Source organism: Bos javanicus, chromosome 13, assembly GCF_032452875.1.
Source record: "Bos javanicus breed banteng chromosome 13, ARS-OSU_banteng_1.0, whole genome shotgun sequence".
In the NCBI taxonomy this organism is placed as follows: Eukaryota; Metazoa; Chordata; class Mammalia; order Artiodactyla; family Bovidae; genus Bos; species Bos javanicus.
In genome coordinates, this window is record NC_083880.1 from 62,283,312 (window position 1) to 62,307,849 (window position 24,538).

General features: G+C 49.1%; 1 protein-coding gene across 2 annotated transcripts in view; it reads left to right on the forward strand.

Annotated features, from left to right (window-relative positions):
• Window positions 1–18,670, forward strand: part of EFCAB8 (EF-hand calcium binding domain 8) — a 52,723-nt gene extending 34,053 nt beyond the window's left edge. Inside the window, exons 17-27 of one of the 2 annotated variants that reach the window (XM_061437261.1) lie at window positions 694–764; window positions 1,801–2,005; window positions 2,843–3,055; window positions 4,017–4,151; window positions 7,317–7,538; window positions 8,082–8,219; window positions 10,627–10,795; window positions 14,669–14,801; window positions 16,365–16,569; window positions 16,653–16,751; window positions 17,977–18,670. In XM_061437261.1, coding sequence (XP_061293245.1) covers window positions 694–764; window positions 1,801–2,005; window positions 2,843–3,055; window positions 4,017–4,151; window positions 7,317–7,538; window positions 8,082–8,219; window positions 10,627–10,795; window positions 14,669–14,801; window positions 16,365–16,569; window positions 16,653–16,751; window positions 17,977–18,273 — 1,887 coding nt within the window. In that variant the 3' untranslated portion in view covers window positions 18,274–18,670. Of the gene's footprint in view, window positions 1–693; window positions 765–1,800; window positions 2,006–2,842; window positions 3,056–4,016; window positions 4,152–7,316; window positions 7,539–8,081; window positions 8,220–10,626; window positions 10,796–14,668; window positions 14,802–16,364; window positions 16,570–16,617; window positions 16,752–17,976 lie in introns of both variants that reach the window. The other variant, XM_061437262.1, reaches the window with a different exon arrangement.
• Window positions 18,671–24,538: the final 5,868 nt, after the last annotated feature.

Genomic DNA, 24,538 nt, shown 5'->3' on the forward strand with positions numbered 1-24,538 from the left:
TGAGTTAGTGGGTTTGATCCCTGGGTCAGGAAGATCCCCTGAAATAGAAAATGGCAAACTGCTCCAGTATTTTTGCTTGGGGAATTTCACGGACAGAGGAGCCTGGTGGGCTGCAGTCCATAGCATCGCAAAGAGACACGACTGAGCGACTGAGCACACAGATGCCCTACATCTTAGGGCTTTAGGTGGCATCGTTGGCAGTGGGGTCCTGTGATTCAGAGCCACCCATACCCCTGTTTGGGAAATGCCTGCCAGGGTTGTGAGGAAGATCTGTGGCTGTGGCAAAGTGCAAAGCCAGCAGTTCCTCTTTGGGACTTGAGCCTGTTACAAACTTGTGACACAGTTCTTTAAGAAACTCAGAAGGAGCACTTGGCCAAGAAGCCAGGGATTAGGGACTGGTCCAGATCCTATGACTCAGTTGTGTGACCTTAGCCAGGCTTGACCTTGGCTTCCCTCCTGTCCCCTATGAGATGGACATGGACACTTACCCAATCTGCCACCTCCAGGTCCATCACATGGATAATGGGATGTGAGAGCACTCTGAAAAAAAATAAAATGGTTTCACTGCTAGGGGAAGTCTCATTATCATGGAGAGTTTGGATTTCCTGCTCGGTATGGTTAGGAAGACATTTGGGGCCTGGGGCCATTTTCTCTGAGGTACCGTAGTGTTCTGTTTCCTTTCCTCTTCAATAGATTAGTGGGATTGTCCACATGAACAAAGTGTTCTACACGACTGGATGGAGTAAGAGAATCACTTATTACACGTGAGTAGCCAGGGTACAGGGCTTCCCTGATTTGGCTCAGACAGTAAAGAATTTGCCTGCAACGTAGGAGACCCGAGTTCAATCCCTTGGATGGGAAGATCCTCTGGAGAAGGAAATGGCAACCCACTCCAGTATTCTCGCCTGGAGAATTCCATGGACAGAGGAGCCTGGCGGGCTACAGTCCATAGGGTTGCAAAGAGTCGGACATGACTGAGCGCGGAAATCACTGCCAGCAGCCAGGGCACACCTGGGGGGTGAGGGTAGCTGGCCCTTCTTTCTTTACTAAAGATGGGCTCCTCCATCCCTAACGTTGCTGGCGGCTGGAACACCAAGCAGGAAATTAGTGCAGGGTGAGGTTTACTGCTTCGTCCTCTCATCTGTCCACTTATTCATCACTCCATGAGGCCAACAGGCTTTGTACTAGGTGCTGGGAATGGATATAAGCAAGAACATGAAGTCTCCATCCTCCTGGAACTCAGACACTAATCAAATAACTTAATTTATAATGATAGTCTGTTCAGTGCTATGAAAAAAACAATACAGGTTTCTATGGGGAGGGGACAAAATCTGATCTAGTGTCAGGGGCCATCAGAAAAGGGTCATCTGAGGTGTCATGAGTGGAGTGGGATCTGAAGAGTGAGCAGGAGAGGTCTTAGAGAAGCAGTGAGGGGCTGGGGACAGGAGCGACATTATAGGCAGAGGAATAGCAAGTGTAGGGTCCCGTCCTCTTCAGAGAGCCTTTCTAGAGTCATGATTTCCCCTTCTTTCAGCCTGAGGTCTTACTCAGGTGTCTGAAGGGGGCGAATCTGTAAGATTAGTGTATGTGAAGCCCCTAGGACCAGGCCTTTACAGCAGGCACATAGCAGATGCTCAGTTAATGCAGTCAGCCGGGCAGAACTCCAACTCTGCTCTATGCCTCCTCTGGAGGGGTCCTCCTCTGGGTCAGAGCTTGGAATCCCAGAGGCTTGGATGTTCTTCTCCCAGGATACCAATAAGGCTGAGCGCTCCACCCTCCTGCCTCCGGGCACGTGTGCAGGTTCCACAAGATCAAGCCGGTGCTCTTATGCCACCACTGGCAGACCTTCCACACGGAGGATGTCCTGAGCATGGCCAAGTACCAGAACCAGTTCATCGCCACCTCCTCCTACAACGGGGACATCCTGTTCTGGAACGTCGGCACCTTCAGGCCCATCCTCAATTTCAACGCCTCTCAGAGCCCCTTGCCCTTGCTGCCCAAGAGGGTACAGTCAGCAGAAGCATGCTGTCTTCTTCGTGCTCTCTTAGCTGTGGGCCAGAACCATGTAGGGCTGGGGAGTGGGTCAGGGACACCCTGGGAGGTGGAAGGGAGTGATGGTGACTTGTTCTGAAGGAGTTTGGGAGCTAGGGAGGTAGGTGGTAGTTCTTATAATTATTCTCATTTGACACATGAGGAAACAGGCACAGAGAGGTTAAGTATCTCTCCTGAGGTCACACAGCCATCAAGTAATAGATCCAAATCCAGGCTGTCTGACTCCAGAGCCTTGTGGCTCTAATCCTAGTCTCCCGAGGAGATTACTGTCTCTTTGAAGGTGGCTCACATTGACCCATCGCTACTACAGATCACTGCTCTGGGCTCACTGGGCTCTTGGTAGGACTTGGGAAGCCCCCACAGTCTCTGAATGACTGTATCTTTGTGGATTAAAGCTGGAAGGGACCTTCGGGGTCACCCTGTCCAGTAGTTTTCCAAACTTGTGGAGAGAGGCTTAGAGGCTATTACAGCAGCTTCTCCAGGACACTTCAGCTTTTTGTCTATTTTACACTTTGGAGTTTCCCTTCAGACTAAAAACTACTTCAAAAATACTTGGGAAGCACTGTCCACTTACAGTTGGGGAGACCGAGTCCTTCCTGGGCGCTGTCCCCTGCCCGTGGGTGCCCCGGGGACAGGCTTCTAAGCTTTGGTTCAATGCCGTCAAGGTACAGGGTTTCTGGGAAGCAAGCCCAACACACCCGGAGGGCCCCGTGGTGTTGGCATTGGGCAGGGAGGCCTCCCTTCCAACCGGGACGCTGCAATGCCTCATGGGGCTCCCTCCCACGCACAGGTGAAGGATGTGAACGACTGTGTGTTCGATAGCCACAGGCCCAGCAAGCCCTGCATCGAGCAGGAGAAGTGGGCTTATAAACCGTACCTACAGCCCCCAGGCCTTCGCACGAGGGCCATGGTCGATGCCAACCTGCGACGGAACCTGATGTCGGCGCCTCCAGTGATGAGACACCCCAGAGACAAGGAGCCGGCCAAGCCGGTGCCCCTGAAGGTGGCCGCCCCGTGTCCCCACCACCCGAGGAGGCACCTTGGCCAGGCCCGGGTGGGGTCCCTTCCGATTAGGCCCATGGCTGCCTCGGGCCTGGGCCCAGTCTCTTCCAGGAGCACGGCCAGTACAGACCTAGTGTCTGCAGGCTCGAGGGTCAAGGGTACAGCTGAAGTTCAAGCCTTTCTCTGTCCTTGGGCTCCCATCACCCAGGCAGAGATGAGCCACCATGCCTCCTGCCCCAGAGAACAAGCTGTGGGGGTCTGAAGCCCAGAGGCAGCCACCACTTCCCTCCTCCTCTGAGTCCTGGACTCTGCCCCAGGTTAACCTCCCCAGGCTTGTCTGACAGCCCTGTTCGGGAGCGGGGGAGTTGGAAGGAAGAGCAGGGGGTAGCTACTGTCTCCTGCTGACCCAGCATGCATTGGCCTCTGACCCTTAGCCACGAAGACCATGATCTCCAGTGAAAGGCTTGAGGGACCAGTCAGATTGTCTCAGCACCTGCAGTCTAATTCCCATTCTGGGGAGCTGGGCCTCAGTGAGAAACCCCACCTTCCCCAGACACAGAGGGCTTGTGAGGCACAGGGCAGTCTGCACCTCAACCCACATAACCTGCTGGATACATGCACGCCTGTCACTCTGAGGCTCTCAGACCATCCTTGAAGTGTCAGGGTTGCATAACTACATACACAGCCCTTGATCCTCACCTCTAGCCAGAGTGTCTTTCCCAAGATGAAGGAGGGGGCTTCCCCAGAAGCCAACTGTGCTCTCTTCCCTGAAAGCAGAAGCTGCCAGTAACTTAAACCTGAGATTCTCTAGCGTCAGAGTGTCTTTATGCCCAGGATCCTTTGGACACCCAGCTGTATCTTTTGGGGGGAGGTGTCCACTCTTTCAGCATTTGCCTCTGTCTCTGTTCCCCAGAGATTGTCTCAAGCTGAACTGGGAGACCCATTTCTTTTTTTTTTTCCAGAAACCTCTCAGTGCTAGCAGCCTCAGTCAGTCAAGATTATCCCTTGACAGACACTCAACTCTCAAAGAGGCTGAAAGAAAAAAAGCAGACTTCCAGAAGAAGCTGTTGCTGCAGTCCAATGCATCAGTGGAGAAGGTTGGCCATGTTCAGGCAGGGGCTTGGGTTGTGAGCCAGGGGCTGGACAGTTGGGATGCAGACTGGAGATGTGGCACCTGGGGGTCTGGGAGCCCAGCCTCGTTCTCCCAGGACCTGGAGAAGCCTGTTGGACGTGATGGCAGTGCTCAGGATCTTGGCTACAGGGCTGCCATTTGGGGGGTGTCCCCAGTGTGTGGGGTTGTCTAGGGAGGGGAGCAGTGTTCCTTCCTGGTTGGGGGGCTGGACTGGGAGGTAGGAGATGTGGCATGTTCAGAACCCACTGGTGAAATGCCCTCCTGAATTTTGCGTGATGCGTGAGTGGGGATTGGGTTATCTCTGTTCTTCCTCCTCCTGTACCTTCCCCCTTTCTGAGCTTGGACACGTCTCCCTCTGCCGTCACCCCTGGGTAAGGTGACCTCTAAGGCCCCTTCCAGGTTTAATCTGAAATAATAGGGTAATTCTATATGTGTCCCCTAGGCTCCTACCATGAGCCCAATGAGAATATAATTAATAGCTGTAGGTTGCAGCAGGGCTGCTCCATGGCCCAGTTTCTGGGACTCAAGAACAGGGGAGCAGTGTCCTGTGGGACGGGTCCTGTGGAATGGAGCAGAGAGCTACCAGTGGCTGGACCTTCTCTCCTTCAGGTTCTGAATGTGCTTTCCTCTGTTTTTAAAAACACGGCTTAAAAAAACCCTCCAAAACTTAAAAAAGTAGTATTGGTTAAAAAAATAGAAATATGTGTCAAGCAAAAAATAAAAGGTCCATGTTTCTCACTGTGTACTCCGTCTCATCCCCCAACAGTGGTCGCAATCACTATGAAAAGGTTGGTTTAGCTTTGTCTTTTTTTTTTTTTTTTTTTTAGGGAAGTGATGTTAAATTATATAGCTACGTGCATTTGCTTTTAAAATTTAACTATATTATGGATATGTTTTCTCCTTAGTGATTTGGATTCAGCTTATTCCTTTGTTAGGTTAAAAAATCATTTTCTTAAATCTACATTTCTTTAATAATACACGAGTCTGCCTTTGTCCTCACACTAAGCCAGTCCTAGACATCAGCCTTGTCTTCATTTCTGCCAGTCTGGTAGGTGGGAAATATTGTCTTTTGATATTTCTTTGGTTATTTGTGATGTTGAGCTTTTTGTATTTTTGTTAGACAGTTGCATAGACTGAAGACAGTGGAATAAATGCATATTCATATCCTTTTCCATTCTTTTTTGTGTTAATTTCTTGGAGCTGTCTATATGTTCTGGAAATGAATCCTTTGCCTGTTGTGTCTTGGAGATATTTTCACCTCATCAGCCTTCAGGGTGTCACATTGAGGTTTTAACTTTTTTTTTAATGAGTTAATTAGTTTTATTTTTGGTTGCTCTGGGTCTCCATTGCTGTGCACAGGCCTTTCTCTAGATGCAGTAAGCAGAGGCTACTCTTGGGTGAGGTGCACAGGCTTCTCACTGCGTAGGCTTCTCTTGTTGCACAGCGTGGGCTCTAGGGCACGCAGCTTCAGTGGTTCCAACTCCTGGGGACTAGAGCGCGGGCTGAGTGGTTGTGGCATGTGGCTGAGTTGCTTCACGGCATGTAAAATCTTCCCAGACTAGGGACAGAACCCTGGCATCTCACTGTACAAATATATCAAGGGGAACGAGTTTGTTTTCTGCATCATTCTGAGTTGAGTACAGGTCTTTAGAAAAATCTTGTTTGAGCCTTCAGTTCAGTTCAGTTGCTCAGTCGTGTCCGACTCTTTGTGACCCCATGAATCGCAGCACACCAGGCCTCCCTGTCCATTACCAACTCCCGGAGTTCACCCAGACTCACGTCCATCGAGTCAGTGATGCCATCCAGCCATCTCATCCTCTGTCGTCCCCTTCTCCTCCTGCCTCCAATCCCTCCCAGCATCAGAGTCTTTTCCAATGAGTCAACTCTTTGCATGAGGTGGCCAAAGTACTGGAGTTTCAGCTTTAGCATCATTCCTTGCAAAGAAATCCCAGGGCCGATCTCCTTCAGAATGGACTGGTTGGATCTCCTTGCAGTCCAAGGGACTCTCAACAGTCTTCTCCAACACCACAGTTCAAAAGCATCAATTCTTCGGCACTCAGCCTTCTTCACAGTCCAACTCTCACATCCATACATGACCACAGGAAAAACCATAGCCTTGACTAGACGAACTTTTGTTGGCAAAGTAATGTCTTTGCTTTTGAATATGCTATCTCGTTGGTCATAATTTTCCTTCCAAGGAGAAAGCATCTTTTAATTTCATGGCTGCAGTCACCATCTGCAGTGATTTTGGAGCCCCCAAAAATAAAGTCTGACACTGTTTCCACTGTTTCCCCATCTATTTCCCATGAAGTGATGGGACCGGATGCCATGATCTTCGTTTTCTGAATGTTGAGCTTTAAGCCAACTTTTTCACTCCCCACTTTCACTTTCATCAAGAGGCTTTTTAGTTCCTCTTCACTTTCTGCCATGGAGAAGGCAATGGCACCCCACTCCAGTACTCTTGCCTGGAGAATCCCAGGGACGGGGAAGCCTGGTGGGCTGCCGTCTATGGGGTCGCACAGAGTCAGACACGACTAAAGCGACTTAGCAGCAGCAGCAGCAGCACTTTCTGCCATAAGGGTGGTGTCATCTGCATATCTGAGGTTATTGATATTTCTCCCGGCAATCTTAATTCCAGCTTGTGTTCCTTCCAGTCCAGCATTTCTCATGATGTACTCTGCATATAAGTTAAATGAGCAGGGTGACAACATACAGCCTTGACGTACTCCTTTTCCTATTTGGAACCAGTCTGTTGTTCCATGTCCAGTTCTAACTGTTGCTTCCTGACCTGCATATAAATTTCTCAAGAGGCAGGTCAGGTGGTCTGGTATTCCTGTCTTTATTCGGTAGCCGTTCATTGATCTATTATGATGTGTCAGGCAGTGTCATATGGGATAAAGTCATGAACAAAAAAGATACAAATCCCAGTCCTTGGGGAGCTCATAGTCTGGCCAAACGTTCCTAGTCACCAACTGGGTAGGTAAGGTGGTATTCCATCACTGTTCTCACTGGGCGTCTAGAAAACTGGGGGACCAGGTGGGTGTGGCTCCTTGCCCAGGCGTCTCAGCACTGTGCCACAGGGGAGCTCCGGCTCCCAGCACCCCTGAGCGGGTTCGCCTCTCTCGCACAGATAATCTTCTTACAGACCAGGCCTCGCCTGCCACACTCGGCTGCCTTGCTGAGCAGCTGCATGGACGGTTACATCTATGCCTGGTCCATCCATGGGAGCGGAGGCCTGCTGGGCAAGTTCCCTGTGGACTCTGTAGACGAGGGGGACGTGGTTGTGGGTGCCATGGCCACGGATCAAAATGACTGGATTCTTGTCACAGGGGATTGCAAAGGGTGCATCAAGGTGAGGAAGAACTGGCCCTGGGATCGAGGGGCTGGCCTGAGCCATGCTCTGGCCTCCTCTTTGCCATCGGTGGTCCTCGCCCCATCCCTATGTCCTCTGGGCACTCGATTCACTTGTAACACAGTGGGTGGTGGGGTGGGTTCCCTCAGAGTCCTCTCCTGCCCTCGTGGGCCCAGGGAAGTGAAGGAGGGCTTGGTCAGGGGGTCGCCCGCCCAGAAGACTTCCTGTGGGTCCTGTGCTTTAGAATTCTCTTCCTGCTGCTCCCTCACCCCCAGCTGTGCATCTGATCTGTGATCAGCTGTCTCAGGAGCTGATTTTGTGCTTTGTGGTGATGTGGGGTGTGAATGTCCCATCACTGGGTCTGTCACACTCTCCCTGTATGCTAGCTAAAGGTCTGGCCTAGAAGATGCCGTGGTCCCCTTGGCGGTGTGGGTAAGAACCAGCCCCCTGCGGTGAAGAGAAATGGTCTGGGGGGGACCCTCAGAGTGAGTCGGTGTTGGGGGTCAGGGAGTGCTGGGCTACTAATCCATGCTTTGTGTCTAGATCTGGGACATCAAGGATTACTGTGCACATTCTGACAAGCAGACAAACCATCCTAGTGAGATCAACAAGTTTCGGTTCTTAATTTCTGAACGGATTCAGGTCAGCCTCCCAAACTACAGTCCCCCGGAGGAGAAGAAGGTAGGATGATTACTGGGCAATTGCTGAGAAAAGTGCCTCTGAGCCCCGCCAATGAGTTGGGACCATGGTTCCCACACTGAGATTCGGAATCTTCCATGTTTTCTGTCCAAGGTTGTCTGATTGATGTGGAAAAGGTTTTCTGCTCACCAGAAGTCACTATTAACCAGTGAAACATAAGTATGCACACACCAAACACACTCACGTGCACACACATGTATACACGTACACACATATGCATACCTTCCATGGGCTTTGATCTTTGCAATGAAGGCCCTGAGGTCATAAATTCCTTTAAAAAGTAATGCAAATATTTATGTATTTTCTTGAGTAGGTAATGCATTTGCGTGTGTGCTAAGTCGCTACAGTCGTGTCCCAGTCTTTGTGACTCTATGGACGTAGCCTGCCAGGTTTCTCTGTCCTTGGGATTTTTTAGGCAAGAATACTGGAGTGGGTTGCCATGCCCTCCTGCAGGGGATCTTCTCAACCCAGGGATCGAACCCACGTGTCTTTTGTCTCCTGGCGGGTTCTTTACCAATAAGGCCATGTTGGGAAGCCCAGATAACGCATCTACGTAGTTCAGAAATCACTGGCTATTTCCCCGATGACTAGTGAATTTGAGCACCTTTTCCTTAGTTGTCAGGAAAATGTAAATTAAAGCCCAAAGGTGGTATCACTGCTTATCTACCAGAATGACTAAAACTGAAATGACAGGCAATGCCAAATATTGGCAAGAATATAGGTCAACTGGTGATAACCCATCTAAAATTGCTTATTTTGATGGTTGTAACTCTGAATATATGAAAAGCCACCGAAGCCAGCACTTTAAATAGGTACGTTGTATGTGAATTGTATTTCAATAAAACTGTGTTTAAAAGCTATAGAAACAATAGGACAAATATTCTTTTTTGGTTTTGGTTTTTTTTAACGAATCTTTGTTTGTAATTGTTTATCTACACATCTGGTAATTTATCCCAAGGAAGTAGTATGTAAAAGGACGTCAATCTAAGGCCTTTAATGCTACTGCCGTACTGCATTCCAGAAAGTTTATGTAGGTTTTCACTTTATTAGTTTGTTTTGCTTTATCCTTGACAGCATAAAGTTTTTATCATTAACAGTATTTATCTGAGTGAGCGCCCCCTGTTAGATATAGAAGGCATTCAATAAATAAATGTTTAAAGTGAAAAAAAAAACCTTTTACTGGTTTTTAGATATAAACAGTTTCTTTTGATTTTATGAAAATATCTTTGCTTATATTGACATCTGTCCTTATTTTATTGGCTATATATATTTTGTGAATTACCTCTTCATGTCCTTGGTCCAATTTTCTTTTGTGGTGACCATCTTTTATAAATGATGTACAATCATCTTAAAACATATTAAAAGACATTAACTCATTGCCTGTCATATGTATTACAAACATCCCCTCCCCCCAGGTTGTCATTTGCCTTTTAATTTATGATGAGTTTTAAATTACAACATATTTTTTGGTGGTCAATTTTTCTTCCCATTGTGATATTTCCTGTCGCTTATCACTTCCTTATCAGAGATAATAGTCATTCTTTCTCTTCAATATTTTATGGTTTCATTAAAAAGGATTCTTCAACCCTTCTAGTGTTTACTTATAAGATATAAGACAATGATTTAAGTTTCACTACTTAGTTTATCAGGAATTCCAACACTGTTGATTGAATCCTGTTCTCTATTACCACCAATTTCCTACCAGTCTTGTTATCAACGTTTTAAATATATATTTGGGTTGGTTTCTGAGATATTGTCTTCCATTGTCTAGTTTTTATTACTGTCATGTAACATACTCGAGTATGATAAAACATGTCCTCCTTCATTAATTTTGTTTTATTTGAAAATAGTCTTGGATATTTACACTCATTTTCCAATTAAGTAGGATTTTATTCTTTCATAGTACATTGTGATATATCACTCCGTTTCTCACCCTATTCCATGCCTGATGCCCAACTAAATATCTTGAAAAAAAGACCTGGGTTCTTGTCTAACCCCATCACTTTCTAGCTGTGTGGTTCTGGGCTGATTGCTGAATGTTTCTGACTCTCACTTCTCTCCTCTCTGCAATGGTGAGACTCATACACATTCCATAAGGTTATTCTGATGTGCAAACGAAATAATCTGTACACAGGAAGCGGGCAAGCAATACAACAATATGCTTTTTTTTTTTTTTTAATGATTTTACTGAAGGGACCAGTGAGGGCCAGAGAAGTGCTTGGATTTACGTAAGGTCACCAGAAAGTTCATGTGGGGGTGTATCTAGAACTAGAACTGTGGCCCATGTCCCAGCTCCTTCCAGAAGCCTCTGCTACCTCCAGCCCTGGGTGCCCTCTGCTGAGCCAGCGTCTTGGGAGTTTAATTAATTCTCTTGCACTGTCCCCTGTAGGTGGAGGCCGGCCAGACCATTTCCCTGATTCCACCCCAGCTTCTGATTAGCTGGAAGGCCCATTTGGATAGTGTGGCAGACATCCTATATGTGGACAGCCTCCAGCTGGTTATAAGTGCTGGCCAGGACCGGGACGTCAAGGCTTGGAAACTCTCTGGTGACGCCATTGGTACGGACGGTCCTGCTGAAGCTCAGTCATGCACCATGGCCCTTCCTGGCCCTGACCCTCTTAGAACACAAGCTGGCATAAACCTCATATCCCATGGGGTGGGAGTTTCAGACCACAGCAGCTGTCTTTCCTCAAATAGTATCACAAGGTGTGAGTCTGTCCAATTGTCCATTCAGCAGTCTGTCCATCCGCTCATTCACTCATCTGCTCAACACTATTTGCCTTTGCATATCAGATCATATATCTGATAAGGTACAGTCCATTCACTTTTTAAAAATAAACTTAATTCTTGAGGTATAACATATGTAACGAAAAGCCCACAAACCAAAAGTATTCTCAGCTTAGTGAATTTTCAGGAGGTAAACGTATAGCCGTATAACCATCATTGTATCAAGAAACAGAACATCACCAGGACTCAGGGCTTCCCTCACCTCCTGACCCACTGTCTCTACCAACACCTTTCCAAAAGTAACCACTGTTCTGGTTCCTAAATCCAAAGCTTATATTAGTCTCGCTTTGAACTTTGTCTAAATGGAATCATTTGATAGTTTCTCCTTTGTGTCTGGCTTCTTTCTTTCAAACACCATATGTTGTGCCATTCAGCCATTCGTTGACTGTAGCAGCTCATTCATTCTTACTGCTGAGTGGTATTCTGTTGTTGATACCGTACTTTATCTATCTGTGCTATTGTTGGTGGGCATTAGGACTATTGTAGGCTATTAAACGGAGAAGGCAATGGCACCCCACTCCAGTACTCTTGCCTGGAAAATCCCATGGACGGAGGAGCCTGGTGGGCTGCAGTCCATGGGGTAGCTAAAAGTCAGACACGACTGAGCGACTTCACTTTCACTTTTCACTTTCATGCATTGGAGAAGGAAATGGCAACCCACTCCAGTGTTCTTGCCTGGAGAATCCCAGGGACAGGGGAGCCTGGTGGGCTGCCATCTATGGGATTGCACAGAGTCGGACACGACTGAAGCGACTTAGCAGTAGCAGCAGCAGGCTATTAAAAACAAACACTGCTGTGAACACCCTCATACAGGTTTTTTTTTGAACAAGTGTATGCATTTCTGTTAGATATGTATTTATAATGGAATTGCTGAACCACAGAGTATACACATTCAGTGTCAGTAGATGCTTTAAACTATCTTTCAAAGTGCTCACCAGTTTTCACTCTTTCACCAGCTGCATACAGTGGCTCTTACTGAGTCATAACTTTGTGACCGCTTGATATCGTCATTGCATTAAATTTTAGCCATTTTGGTGAATATGTAGTGGCATTTTATTGTGGTTTTAATTTGAATCCCTGATGAGTAGAGGTTGAATATCTATTTATGTATTTATTGATCATATGTTTATTGATCAGTTGTATATTTTATAGTTGTCCCATGTCTCTCATTCTCTCTTCTGTTCTTTACATTTTTTTTTTTCCTGTCTCTGCATTCCATTTTGGATATTTTCTACTGACCTGCCTTCCAGTTCGTTAATCTTGTCTCCTATGTGCAGCCTGCTATTAAATCCATCCAGATACTGTATTTTTTAGTTCTAGAACACTCATTTGATTTTTTCTACAAATGTCGATTAATAGTTGAAATTCTGCTTCTTTTCCTCCATTCTATTCATATTTTCCTTTATTTTATTTAACATTTTTACAACAGTTGTTTTAAAGTATTTACCTATTAACTCCAATGTCTGAATTATCTGTGAGTCTGATTCTAATGCCTATTTCTTCTTTTGATTATTGGTTATATTTTCCTGCATTTTCACATGTCATGTATAGAAAAACTCCATGAAACCAAACCGAACAAAAACCCAACCCAAATCAAGCTGAACTTTCCTGAACTTTGTAGAAAAGAAACTGCAAAGACTGAAGCTGATATGATTTTCCTCCAGTGCGTTGCTCTTTCCTCTGCATAGAGCTTCTCATCTCAGTGCGGTTAGGAAGTGAGCTGGGTTGGGGCTAGATTGTAGCTCCAGGAGCCCTAGTTTACTTCTGGGTTCAGCTGATTCCAGGGTAAAGCCTGTTGTGTTTGCTGTTGGCTTCTTCCTCCAGTGAGACTCTTGACTCCTAGTGAGCTCATTCTGTCTTTCTAGCCCAACCCTCAGAACTTAAGCAATTGCAGGCCCTGATCTTCTTTCCACGTGGCGACCGCTCATTTGTCCTATGATCTCTAAGTCTGTTTTTGTTTGTTTCATTTGTCTGTTTCGTTTTTTAGATTATATAACTGAGATCATGAGGCATTTGTCTTTCTTTAACTTGTTTTACTTAACACAGTACTTTCCAGAGCCACCCGTGTTGTCACAAATGGCAAGATTTCTCTTTTTTTATGACTGAGTCATATTCTCTAAGCTCTCCTGTAGGGAAAACAACCATGCCTTTGGGACTCCACTAGACTTAATCTGTCATGCCAGCCAGATTGGCTCTTAGAAACTCTGCTGGTTTCCCTATCTTTGGGTATCTTTCTTCTGCTAAACGGAGCCTGATTCTCACTCACCATGTGTCCATACTCAGAAAATTGCTCCCAGAGAAAAAAGCAGTTCCCAATTTTAGTTCTTCTGGGAAGGACTCTTTCCTTTCTGTAATTTGGTTTGTCTAGTCTTCTTTGCTTCTATAGCTCTCCAGTGATTTTCTTAAATACGGTTTTTAGAAGTTCCTTTCCATTTACAGTTATTACAAAATATTGGCTGAATTCCCTGTGTTGGGCAGCGTACATCCTTGAGCCTGTCTTACACCTATAGTTTGTACCTCCCCGCTGGTAATCACTAGTTTGTTCTCTGTATCTGTGAGTCTGCTTATTTTTTATTATATTCATCAATTGGTTCTATTTTTTAGATTCCACTTATAAGTGATATAATGTTTGTCTTTGACTGATTTATTTCACTTAGCATATAGCCTTCAAGGTTCATTCTTGTTGCCACAAATGGTGAAATTTTGTTTTTTCTTTATGACTGAGTAGCTTTCAGTCATAAAGTAGCTTTTTACATATCAATTATATGTATTGATATACATACCACATCTTCTTAGGTTGCTTCCGTATCTTGGCAATTATAAATAAAGCTGCTATGAACATTGGGCTGTATCTTTTTGATTTTTTTTTTTGCATGTATACCCAGGAGTGGAGTTGTTGGATTGTATGGTAGTCCTATTTTTAGTTTTGGAGAACCCCCTATGCTGTTTTTCACAGCGGCCGCACTCATTTACATTCCCACAAATAGTGTACAGGGTTCCTTTTGTTCCAGATCCTCGCCAACATTCATTATCTGTGTTCTTTTTGATGATCACCATTCTCATTGGTGTGAGGTGATATCTTATTCTTCTCCAGTGATTTGTAAAAATATGACTTTGTAACACATCTGCTTTGGTTTTCTTAATTAAAAAGAATTCTGCAGCATGAAAATGGCCTACAACTCACTATGCCCTGCCCAGAAGTAGGACTCATATTTCTCTATTCTTACTACCTACTTTCTACCCCAGCCCTTATCCTCCACAGACCCATTCCTAATCTCACATCTGATAGGTGGCTGATAGATGCCTGTAGTCTTGCACCATTGCCATTTTATGTGTGAGCCACTTAAAGCCCGTCTGAGGACTATTCAGTCATTGCCAAAGAACCTTCTCCATCTTAGCCTATATGTGAGGCAGGATGCTTTAGGCCTGAACTCCAAGTATACCCTAGGGTTAGGGTCTGACTCTTCCAGATATTTGCCAAGTAGCTAGCATAATGCCTGGGATATGTTGGGCATAGTTAGGTGTAGGCCAGGAACAAGGGATTGCTGGCTGCCTCTTGAGGGTGGATGGTGAGGGACAGAGTGTTTAGAGGAGGGAGTGGCTGGCCAGTCCTTGCTACTGAACTGGGTCTGGTTAAATCACAGGGACGTTTGGCTTGAGTGTTTGGAAAAGGCTGCAGGATACCCCAATGATGACTGATGGCGAACTAAATGAAAGATTAAAGAAAGAGGGTGACTTCTTCGACCCCAATGAGAAGACCTTCCATCTAGAGCTGCAGTGAGTTATCACAATGGTCACTAGTCACTGGTCAACTGGTTAACTCTGGTCTGGATCCCAGGAGCCCCCCCTTGTAGGGTAGTGCTGGGCATATGCAGGCAGGGCCTTCAGAATGTCACAGGTATGGGAATTGCAGGTGACTTGACTCTACAGGTGGTGGCTGTGGCCTCAGAGCCCGAGGCTCCGTACTAGCCCAGATCAGCTGTAAGACTGAGCAGTGAAAACCAGAAAATATAAAACCCAAGTCCTTAGATGGGGACCCTGCTCCAGAATCAGGGCCCCTGCTGGGACAGCCCAGGATTCTGGTCTTGACATATGTGTTATTTCTCTGAGTTGGGGGAGGCAGGTTGCTTGCTACCTGTTCTTTCCTCTACAGGTTCCTCCTCCACCTGTGCTCTATCCCTATTCCTGACCAAGTCTCAGATAAATTTTTTGTTGTTCAGTTGCTAAGTCATGTCCAACTCTTTGCGACCTCATGAACTGCAGCACACCAGGCTTCCCAGTTCTTCACTATCTTCCAGAGTTTGCTCAAACTCATGTCCATTGAGTCAGTGGTGCTATCCAACCATCTCATCCTCTGTTGTCCCCTTCTCCTCCTGCCTTCCATCTTTCCCAGCATCAGGGTCTTTTCCAATGAGTCAGCGCTTTGCATCAAGTGGCCAAAATATTGGAGCTTGAGCTTCAGTATTAGTCCTTCAATGAATATTCAGGACTGATTTCCTTTAGGATTGACTGGTTTGATCTCCTTGCATCCCAGGGACTCTCAAGAGTCTTCTCCAGCACCACAGTTTGAAAGCATCAATTCTTTGGCACTCAGTCTTCTGAGAGATGGTCCAACTCTCACATCTGTACATGACTACTGGAAAAACCATAGCTTTGGTTGGCTCATTCAAAAAATATTTATTGACTGCCAGGTTGTGCTAGGTTCTGGACATCCAAAACTATCCAGACATAGGTCCTGCCTCAGAGAACTCCCAGTCCACTGAGGGAGATGAATATGTAACCCATGGCTACAGTTCTATGTGGTAAACAATAGGACTATTAAGACAGGCTTGGCTCAGAGGATAATCACCTGACTGGGTGGAGCAAGTAAGGAAGGCTTCATAGAAGAGAGATTTTGGAGTTGGGTTTTGTCATGTAGGTAAGAGTTTGTCAGGCACCATAGAGTCCTCGTGGCTCCTATGCTCCTGTCAAGGCTTAGGCTTTTACAGTCCTGTCAGGATATATCAACAAGACAGAGGCAAGGTTCCCCTTGCAGGGAGAGGAAGTTTAGGTGTTCTACAAGGGGAGGCCCAGGGGAAGTCTGGATGGGGTGTCAGGCCTCCATAGAAGAGTATGTCGGGTGGTGGGAGGTGTCGTAGGACTTGTTGGAGGCCAGGATAAGCAGGGCTTTGTTAGTGTTAATTGAACACTTGCCCATTGATGGGCCTGGGCTGTACAGCCTCAGGGGAGGGATGAGAAGGTTGGAGAGGATCCAGCCCAGAAAGGAGAAACCTGCCTGGGGAGGGATGTCCCACCACGTGGTACAGAGGGCATCTTGTGAAGGAAAGCCCCTCACATCAGGGAGGAGCGAGATCTTGCTGAGGCCCTGATGTACCAGCGGCGGGAACAGGTAGTCCTCTTGGATCTGCTGAATGGGAAGGCAGACACGGAGGCTAAAGCCTGGGCCAGGCTGCAAAAGATAACCCCGATGTCCCCATGGACTGGAAAGCGCTCCCCGGAAGACATTGAGGATACCTGGTGCAAGTGGGAATCCAAGGGCAAGCAGGTGAGGCTGGCGGGGCACTGAGTGGGTAGGGAAGCCCTCAACCCTCAGCCCCGAGCCCTCGCCCTTGCCTGGGACCCCTGCAGGAGAGCAAAGTCCTGGGAGCAGCATACAAGCCCAAGGAGCGGTTGCGGAGCCCTGGACTCCTGTTCACCAACGTGCAGTATGGCTGCATGAAGCACCAGGTGAGTCAGGGTGGGGTTAGCTCCCTGAGATGCTGGGCCTAGGGGCTGGGGCTCCCACCTCCATCATGCCCACATGGCCCTCCAGTGGGAGTGAGGGGCGCACCTTTCCTTAGCAGGATTCTGGGCCATAGGCAGCTCTGGGATGAAGCTGGTCTGGCTGGTTTGTTTGCCAAGGCCCTGCTTGAGGCCATGGACACAGTTTTTGTCCTTGAGGACAAACCTCATCAAGCCTATGGGAGGAGGTTGTTTGTGGACTTGGAATCTGTTGCTCACCTTCAAAGCATTTTTCCCAGAGTCTGCTTGTTTGCTGGGCTTCCCTTGTAGCTTAGTTGGTAAAGAATCTGCCTGCAGTGCAGGAGACCCCAGTTCAATCCCTGGGTCAGGAAGATCCCCTGGAGAAGGAAATGGCAACCCACTCCAGCATTCTCGCCTGGAAAATCCCATGGACAGAGGAGCCTGGTGGGCTGCAGTCCATGGGGTCGCAATGGGTGCCATTCTGGAGCAGACACAGGGCCTCATGGTGCTAGGCACACAGTCAGCAAGAGACAGAGGGAGTGGAACAGGCCTGTCCTTGGGGAGAGAAAGGGACCAGGGACTTCGGACAGACCGGCCTAGAGTCCCATCCTGCCTCTTGCTTGGGCAGATCCCAGCCTCTCTCAACCTCTTCCTCCTCCTCGGGGGAGCTCCCATCCTCTGGGATGTGGACTCAAAGGCAAACCCCTGGCCCCAGGCTGGGGAGGGGCCAGTGCCAAAAAGGAACTTGGCTTCCTTGCCCTTTCCTGGAGATGGGCCTCCCAGCACAGCGTGGCGAGTGCTGCTGGGAGAGGTGGGGGCATGTCTGGAGAGTTCCTTGCATTCGAGCCCCACTCAGGGTCCAGCTCGAGGCCTCATTGTGAGATGGGGACGGTCCAGCACTGACCTCACAGGACTGTTGGCAGCACCAAGAGAAGGGCTGGGGGCTGGGCCTGGTGCCCAGTGGGCTCACTGCTCGGCCAAGTGTGGTCATCACTAATGTTGCTGTTCAGTCGCTAAGTCACGTCCTATTCTTTGTGGCCCCAATGACTGCAGCATTCCAGGCCTCCCTGTCCCTCCCAGGTCATCAGCAACAGGCGTGCAACTCTGGGGATGGCTCCTCTCTCAAAGGAAGCCCCCAGAGTCCATCCTCCCTGGGAACCTGCTCTTGGCCCCTGCTGTTCTCCACGCTCCCCTGCTCTGTTCCCTGCAGATCTCACCTCAGATCTACCAGAGCCTGCACTTCAGTGAGCTGGCGTCCACCCAGAACCCTGCCTTCAAGACGCAAAAAGTCCTGGACCAGCAGAGCTGGCTCACCCTCCTGGTGACCCAGCGCATCCGGAAGGACCTGGGTCCCTACAGGGACACCGTGCCTGAGCACCCGGCCAGCTCGCCCACCACCACGGCCTCCTCGCCTTCCTCACCCTCACTGTCAGCCTCGGGCTCCGGGCTCCTGGCGTCTGGCCTGGCCCCTTCCTCATGGTCCCAGCCCTCCCGATCCTTTTTGTAGCCCCCATCCACTCCTGCACCCTGTCCTCCCCCGTGGACCTGTCCCAGGTATCCGGGCACGTCCTGCAGAGGCTGGTGTCTTCCCTGCCCCACGGCCCCTCCCTCAGGCTGCTCTCCAGGCCTCTGAAGGCCCACCTTCCATCCTCCCACATTAGGCTCTGAGGTGGCCCATCCTCTCTCCAGTTCGCCAGCAGGGCCACCAGGCTCATGAGGTCCTGTCTGTCCCTGGCTTACCCTCTGCCAGGCCCAGAGGGTACAGACCTCGCCCTGGCTCTCCCCACTCTGCCATCTGGTGAAGCCAACCTTCTTCGCCAGAGTCCTGGAGAAGAAAAATAAATGTTCTCAGATGTTGAAGCTCCACCAGCCTTGGGATTGGGCTGTGTGTCCCTCACACCTTAGGCACCAGGCTGTGTCTCTGATTTGGGGTTGTGCTCCCTTAGGCAAGGGGATGTGGGGAGGAGAGTCCCTCCTCTCAGGACACCTGGTGTGGCTGGCTGGCAAGTAACAGGCCAAAGCAGGGGCAGGGGCTTCACAAGCCCTGGAGGTGCTGTGGTGGGTAGTGTGAGTGAGCGGAGAGGGGGAAGCAGCGGAGGAGAGGAGAGGAGGTCAGCCAGGCGGATGGGACCTTGAAGACCAGGAAAACACATCTGGAGTGACTCTGAGTGAGACGGGAGCCATTGCAGGGGCTGGAGCCAGAGTGCGACATGATGGGATTGAAGCGGAGCCGAGAGGAGGCTGTTCTGAGCAGCGATGGCGGAGCTGGTCAGAGGGTGAGGGGGATGGTCAGGAGGTGAAGGTGGGGGGTGCCGATGTGCAGAGCAGACTGTGGGGGTGAGAGTGTCTTGCCCGACTTGGCTGGTTTTTGTCCTGAGGCCTGTACACAGCAAGTCCTACTGAACTCCCAGGAAGGTAGTCATCTTCTCCCCATTTTACAGAAGGGAACAGAGGCTCAGAGAGGGGAAGTAACTTGCCCGGGGTCATCCAGCATGGAAGCCAGAGTGGGATCCGCGCCCAGGCCAGGCTGACGCTTAAGCCCAGCTTCCCTCTCCTGGGTGCCTTTGCCCTACACTGGCTGGGTGACCATCTGCCAGGACTAAATCTCTCCCAGTCCCGTCTGGAAAGCTAGGCAGATCCTCCTGGTGATTTAAAAGATTAAAATAAAAGACACTGTTCTCAGTGGGTGGCACTGGATAGATAGTTTAGGGCTGAAGATCTCTCAGAGTGGAGGAGGAAAGAGATACCTCTAAAGCCTGGTGAGAGAATCCAGAAAATCCAGGTCTCTCAATCCTAGTCTCTCAACGCTATCCCACCTGGCTTGCATACCTCCTGGGACAAGGGCCTCAGTCCTTACAGAGTTGGGGACTGTTAGAACATCCTTCCTTGGGTGGCATCCACGTTTACTTCCTGCTCTGGCCCAGTTCTGTCCAGGAAGGTGATGAGGGAGGCAGTGGGGATGCCAGACCGTGTGCCCCCAGCTTCTTACAGGGGCCACAGGAGAGACCTAGTGCCCACTACGGACCCCTATCACCAGCCCTTCCTTTCCTGGACACCCCGTCAGCAGTGACTGCAGAGCCAGATAGCCAGGCTGGAATTCCTGCCCTGCAACTCTTGAGCTGCGTGACCACATGCAGGCCACATCCCTCTCGTTTCCCAAAGTTGTGCCTCTTTCGAGGGGCTGCCAGGAGAAGAGGACAGGGGGCGGTACAGTGAGTTCCCATCTACAGGTCCAGCAGGGCAAGCCCTCCATGAAGGGTGCTTATTAGGGTGATTTTTATTTCTCCCCTCCCTTGCGAAGCCCAGGTCTCAGGTATCCTAGGATGTTGCCTGATGTGTCTGTGCTCTTTTGAAGGGTCACCTGAGACCTTCCTTCCTGTCACAGAGGGACCTTCTGGAGGGGATGTCCTCACTTGGCCACGTGGTGGGTTGGTAGCATTGATGGGAGACAAACTGGCAGGTTAAGAAGGGAGAGGGCGCCGGGAGGTCTGCTGTTCTGAGCTCTGGCAGTGAACGAGGCCTCCCTTTCCTCCCCTTTCTGACTCCAGAACCACTGCCAAAGCTGAGGGACTCAAAGGACTTGGGGCTGAGTGTTGGGGACAGACCCCTCCTGGAGCCCAGCCCCAGGGAACTGCCCCAGGGCCAGTGTCTGAGAACTGAACAGAGCAGGAGGCTCTTTACCAGCGTGAGAGGCAGGACCAGGTGGTGTCCACACACCCAGGATGGAGGGGATTCTAGGACCCCAGAGTCTGGGCCAGCCTTCCAGGCTACCTAGAGCTTCCCATAAGCCTGTAGGCCCCATGATGGGGAAGAGGGGTGGATAGGGGCACTCCAGTTTATGCTCCCTGACCTTGACCATGACACATGGTAACCAGCAGTCTCAATCCCTCCTCTGTAGAGATGAGTCATCCCCAGAGCCCTGGGAGGGTGAAAGTGGCCTGAGAAACCACTGTGACCACTGTAGGGCTTCCCACTGGCCAAGCTGTGTGATTCCTCAGAGCTGGCTCTGGTTTGGAGAAGTAAAGGCTGTATTATTTCCTCCACTTTGTGTGAAGGGCTCATAGCCATCATCACAATCGACAAGGGCCTTCCATGCCAGGATTTGGGGGCCTCAGTTCACTCTGGCCTCTGGGAGGAGGTGAGGACTAGTATCTCCTGGGCGCAATATGGGGAAATTGAGGCTAAGAGGGAAACTTTGTCCAGGTCGCAGGGTGAGGGAGCTCAGGGCAGGGGCAGGGCCTAGGATTTTGCCTCATCACTGGTTGAGGCAGCTCTGAGTCTTGCAGAAGGGAGGCCCTGCCCATCAGCCCCAGGCCTACCTGGCCTGGCATTCAGGGATTAGTAGGATTAATGAAAATCCTGGGGCTTGAGCTAGGCTTACCGGAGGCGCCACTCCGGGGACCGTGGGGGATGACTTGGCGCTCTGTACCTCTGGTTCTGTCTTGGTCACTGCAGAGAGTTAACTCCCACCCTGGCTGGCCGCCTGCTCCTCTGCTCCTGTCTAGTGGGTGGGCCGGGTGGTGGGAGGGCGGCAAGCCTTGTGCATTGTGGGCCTGGAATGGGGGTGGGCCGAGAGACCCCTTTGTTCTCCTGCAGGATGCTGCCCCAGAGCCAAGCCCCTTCTGACTAGAGCAGGCCTATGCTGTGGGCCTTGGATTGCTCTGGGTCCCTCTAGGGGTCTATCATGACAAATAGATGGGGAAAAAATGGAAACAGTGACAGACTTTATTTTCTTGGGCTCCAAAATCACTGTGAATGGTGACCGCAGCCATGAAAGTAAAAGACGTTTGCTCCTTGGAAGAAAAGCTATGACAAACTTAGCATATTAAAAAGCAGAGACATCACTTTGCTGACAAAGCTCTGTCTAGTCAAAGCTATGGTTTTTCCAGTAGTCACGTATGGATGTGAGAGTTGGACCATAAAGAAGGCTGAGTGCTGAAGAACTGATGCTTTCGAATTGCGATGTTGGAGAAGACTCTTGAGAGCCCCTTGCACTGTAAGGAGATCCAACCAGTCAATCCTAAAGGAAATCAACCCTGAATATTCATTGGAAGGACTGACACTGAATCTGAAGGTCCAATTTGGCCACCTAATGTGAAGAGCTGACTCATTGGAAAAGACCCTGATGTTGGGAAAGATTGAGGGCAGGAGAATAAGGGGACAACAGAGGATGAGATGGTTGGATGGCACCACCAATTCAATGCACGTGAGTTTGAGCAAACCCCGGGAGATTGTGAGGGACAGAGGAGCCTGGCATGCTGCAGCCGATGTGGTTGCAAAGTGTCAGACATGACTTGGCGACTGAACAACAAGGGGCCCGTCTCCTTGTCTGTGCAGTGGGGTTGTTCAAAGGCTCTGGGGACTGCAATGCCCAACCCAGGGTCTAGTGATTTTGAAGGACGGGTGCTGTGGGGCATGGAAGGGACACTTCTGGGGCAGGTGAAGGGAGGAGAGTGGTGAGTAAGGAGGACCTGAATAAAGCAAAAGGCTGAGCTGCCTGCAGTGAGGGGTCCTGGTGAAGAGCAGCCCCACCCCCTCCCCGTGGATGAGAGCCCCCTGGCTGTGCCCTTCCCTGCAGTCTGTGCACCTACTCAGCAGCCTGGAGTGGGCGGGACAGGCAGGCTGCTCTCTGGGGCACAGTGGGGACAGACCCTGGAATCCTGCCCTCCCTTCGGCTTCCATAATCAGTCCACCTGAACCGACTGGAATTTGAAATGATGTGAGAGGGCTTGGGTGGGTGAGCAAGCACTTTGGGCCAGGAAGGTCTGGGTTGGTGTTGCAGCTCCGCCATGGCCCCTTCCGTCACCTTAGGAAATGACTCCACCTCTCGGTGCCTCAGTTGCCCTGTCTGTAGGGAGGCTTGGTCCCTGTGGTGAGGAGGAGGTGGGAAGATGAGTGTGAGCGCACCTGTGCATTATGGAATGTTTGTGGACGATACGCTTGTCCATCTAGAAAACTCAAGAGGGAGAGGACCATGGCGGAGTGAGGTTGCATGATTTTCTTCCACAGCAGCTGTGACCATAGAGAATGTCCCTGAGGGTAAAGATCCCATTTACAATCAGCCTAAAACTGATTAAAATATCTGGAACTAAAATCTGACCAGAAAGGCAGAGAATTCATATGAAGAAAGCAGTGGCACTTCATTAAAGGTGTTGAAGTAGGATCCCATGTTCCGGAAGGAGAAGAGCTGACGTGTGGCCAAGACACTTAGTTTTCATCCACGAATTCATAAAACCAGTGCAAGTTTAGCTGTTAAAAAAATGCAACTTGACAAAGCTGATTCTAAAGTTTGCCTTGACAGACTTCCCTGGTTGTCCAGTGGTTAGGACTATCTTCCAACGGAGGGGATGTGGGTTTGATCCCTGGCCAGAGAACTAAGATCTCACATGCTGAGAGGCAACCCAGCCTGCATCCCATAACTACTGAGTCCACGTGCATCAACTAGAGAGAAGTCTGCAGGCTGCAACTAAGACCTATTGCTGCCAAAAAAAGAAAAAAATGTTTGCCTTGAAAGAGAAGTGTATGAAAAGCAGAAATAAAGACAATGGTACTCAATATAGCTCCTGGAGGAGGAAATGGCAACCCAGTCCAATATTCTTGCCAGGATAATCCCATGGACAGAGGAGGGGACAGTCCATGGGGTTGCAGAGTCAGACACAACTTAGCCACTGAGCATGCACGCACACACTCAGTATAGCACATACCAACACACATTCCAAAGCTGGAGTAACTTGAAGAGTACGGTTTCGTACAGGACAAAGCAGGGAACCCAATGAAGTGATGAAGCCCAGAGGCTCTGCACTGACTCTGTTTCCAAGCTACAGATGGAAGATGGACCATTTAATACAGTATTGTGGTTTCTAGGAAGCAATTTAGTTTTAAAATTAAACTAGATCTCTATCTTACACCAGGAATAAAAATAAATTTCAGATGCATTATAAAGCTTTTACACATTTAAATCTTATATGTGTGCACCAAAGAGCTCATATCTATATCTACAGTATGTAGGTATGTATATACATCATATATAAATTATAAAATTACTAGAAGGAAGTATAGGAATATATTGTTGTAATCTTGGAACTGGGCAGAACCTTCCTAGCAACACATACATCTTAGAAGCTACAAAGGAAAAGACTGATTTGACTTTGTACATAACATTTTCTAAAAAAATAAAATACTTTGAATAAAGTTAAAAGACAAATTTTTGGAAGAAAGTTGTAGGATGACTGGAAGAGTGAGGTTGGGAGAGGCATTTGGGGGAGGGAGTGGGGTGTCTCTGGATTCACTTTTCCTCAAACCTCAATATGGTGTGTTAATAACATTCTTACTAATAACAAGAATAATTTTCATAGAAACTGTGGGATAATACCAGGTTGGATATGTGTGGCTCCCAGGTCCACTGAGTGCTGGGAGGGACAGGGAGTGTCAGGATGCTGTGACCCCTTGAAGCCCCCTCTGACCATGGAGACCATCAAAGGACAGGCCCTGGGGCCATGTGCTGGAGGGTCACCAGGGGCTGGTGAGTCCCCAGGGGCTGGTGAGGAGCCTGACTGATGGCCAGAGGGGCAGCTTCTGCAGCAGGACAGAGGCTTGTCCAGGATGATCTCTCAGGAGACAAGTATGTTTCTGATTTACCTACATTTCTAACGCCCAGTTGAGCCCTTGCCAGCCTCTCCACCTGCCTGTCTCTGGCTTTATGAAGTCCCTCCCTTGAAGACTTCCTGTGCCCTTTCCAACTGGACCAGCCTGCCCCCATCTCGGACAGCATC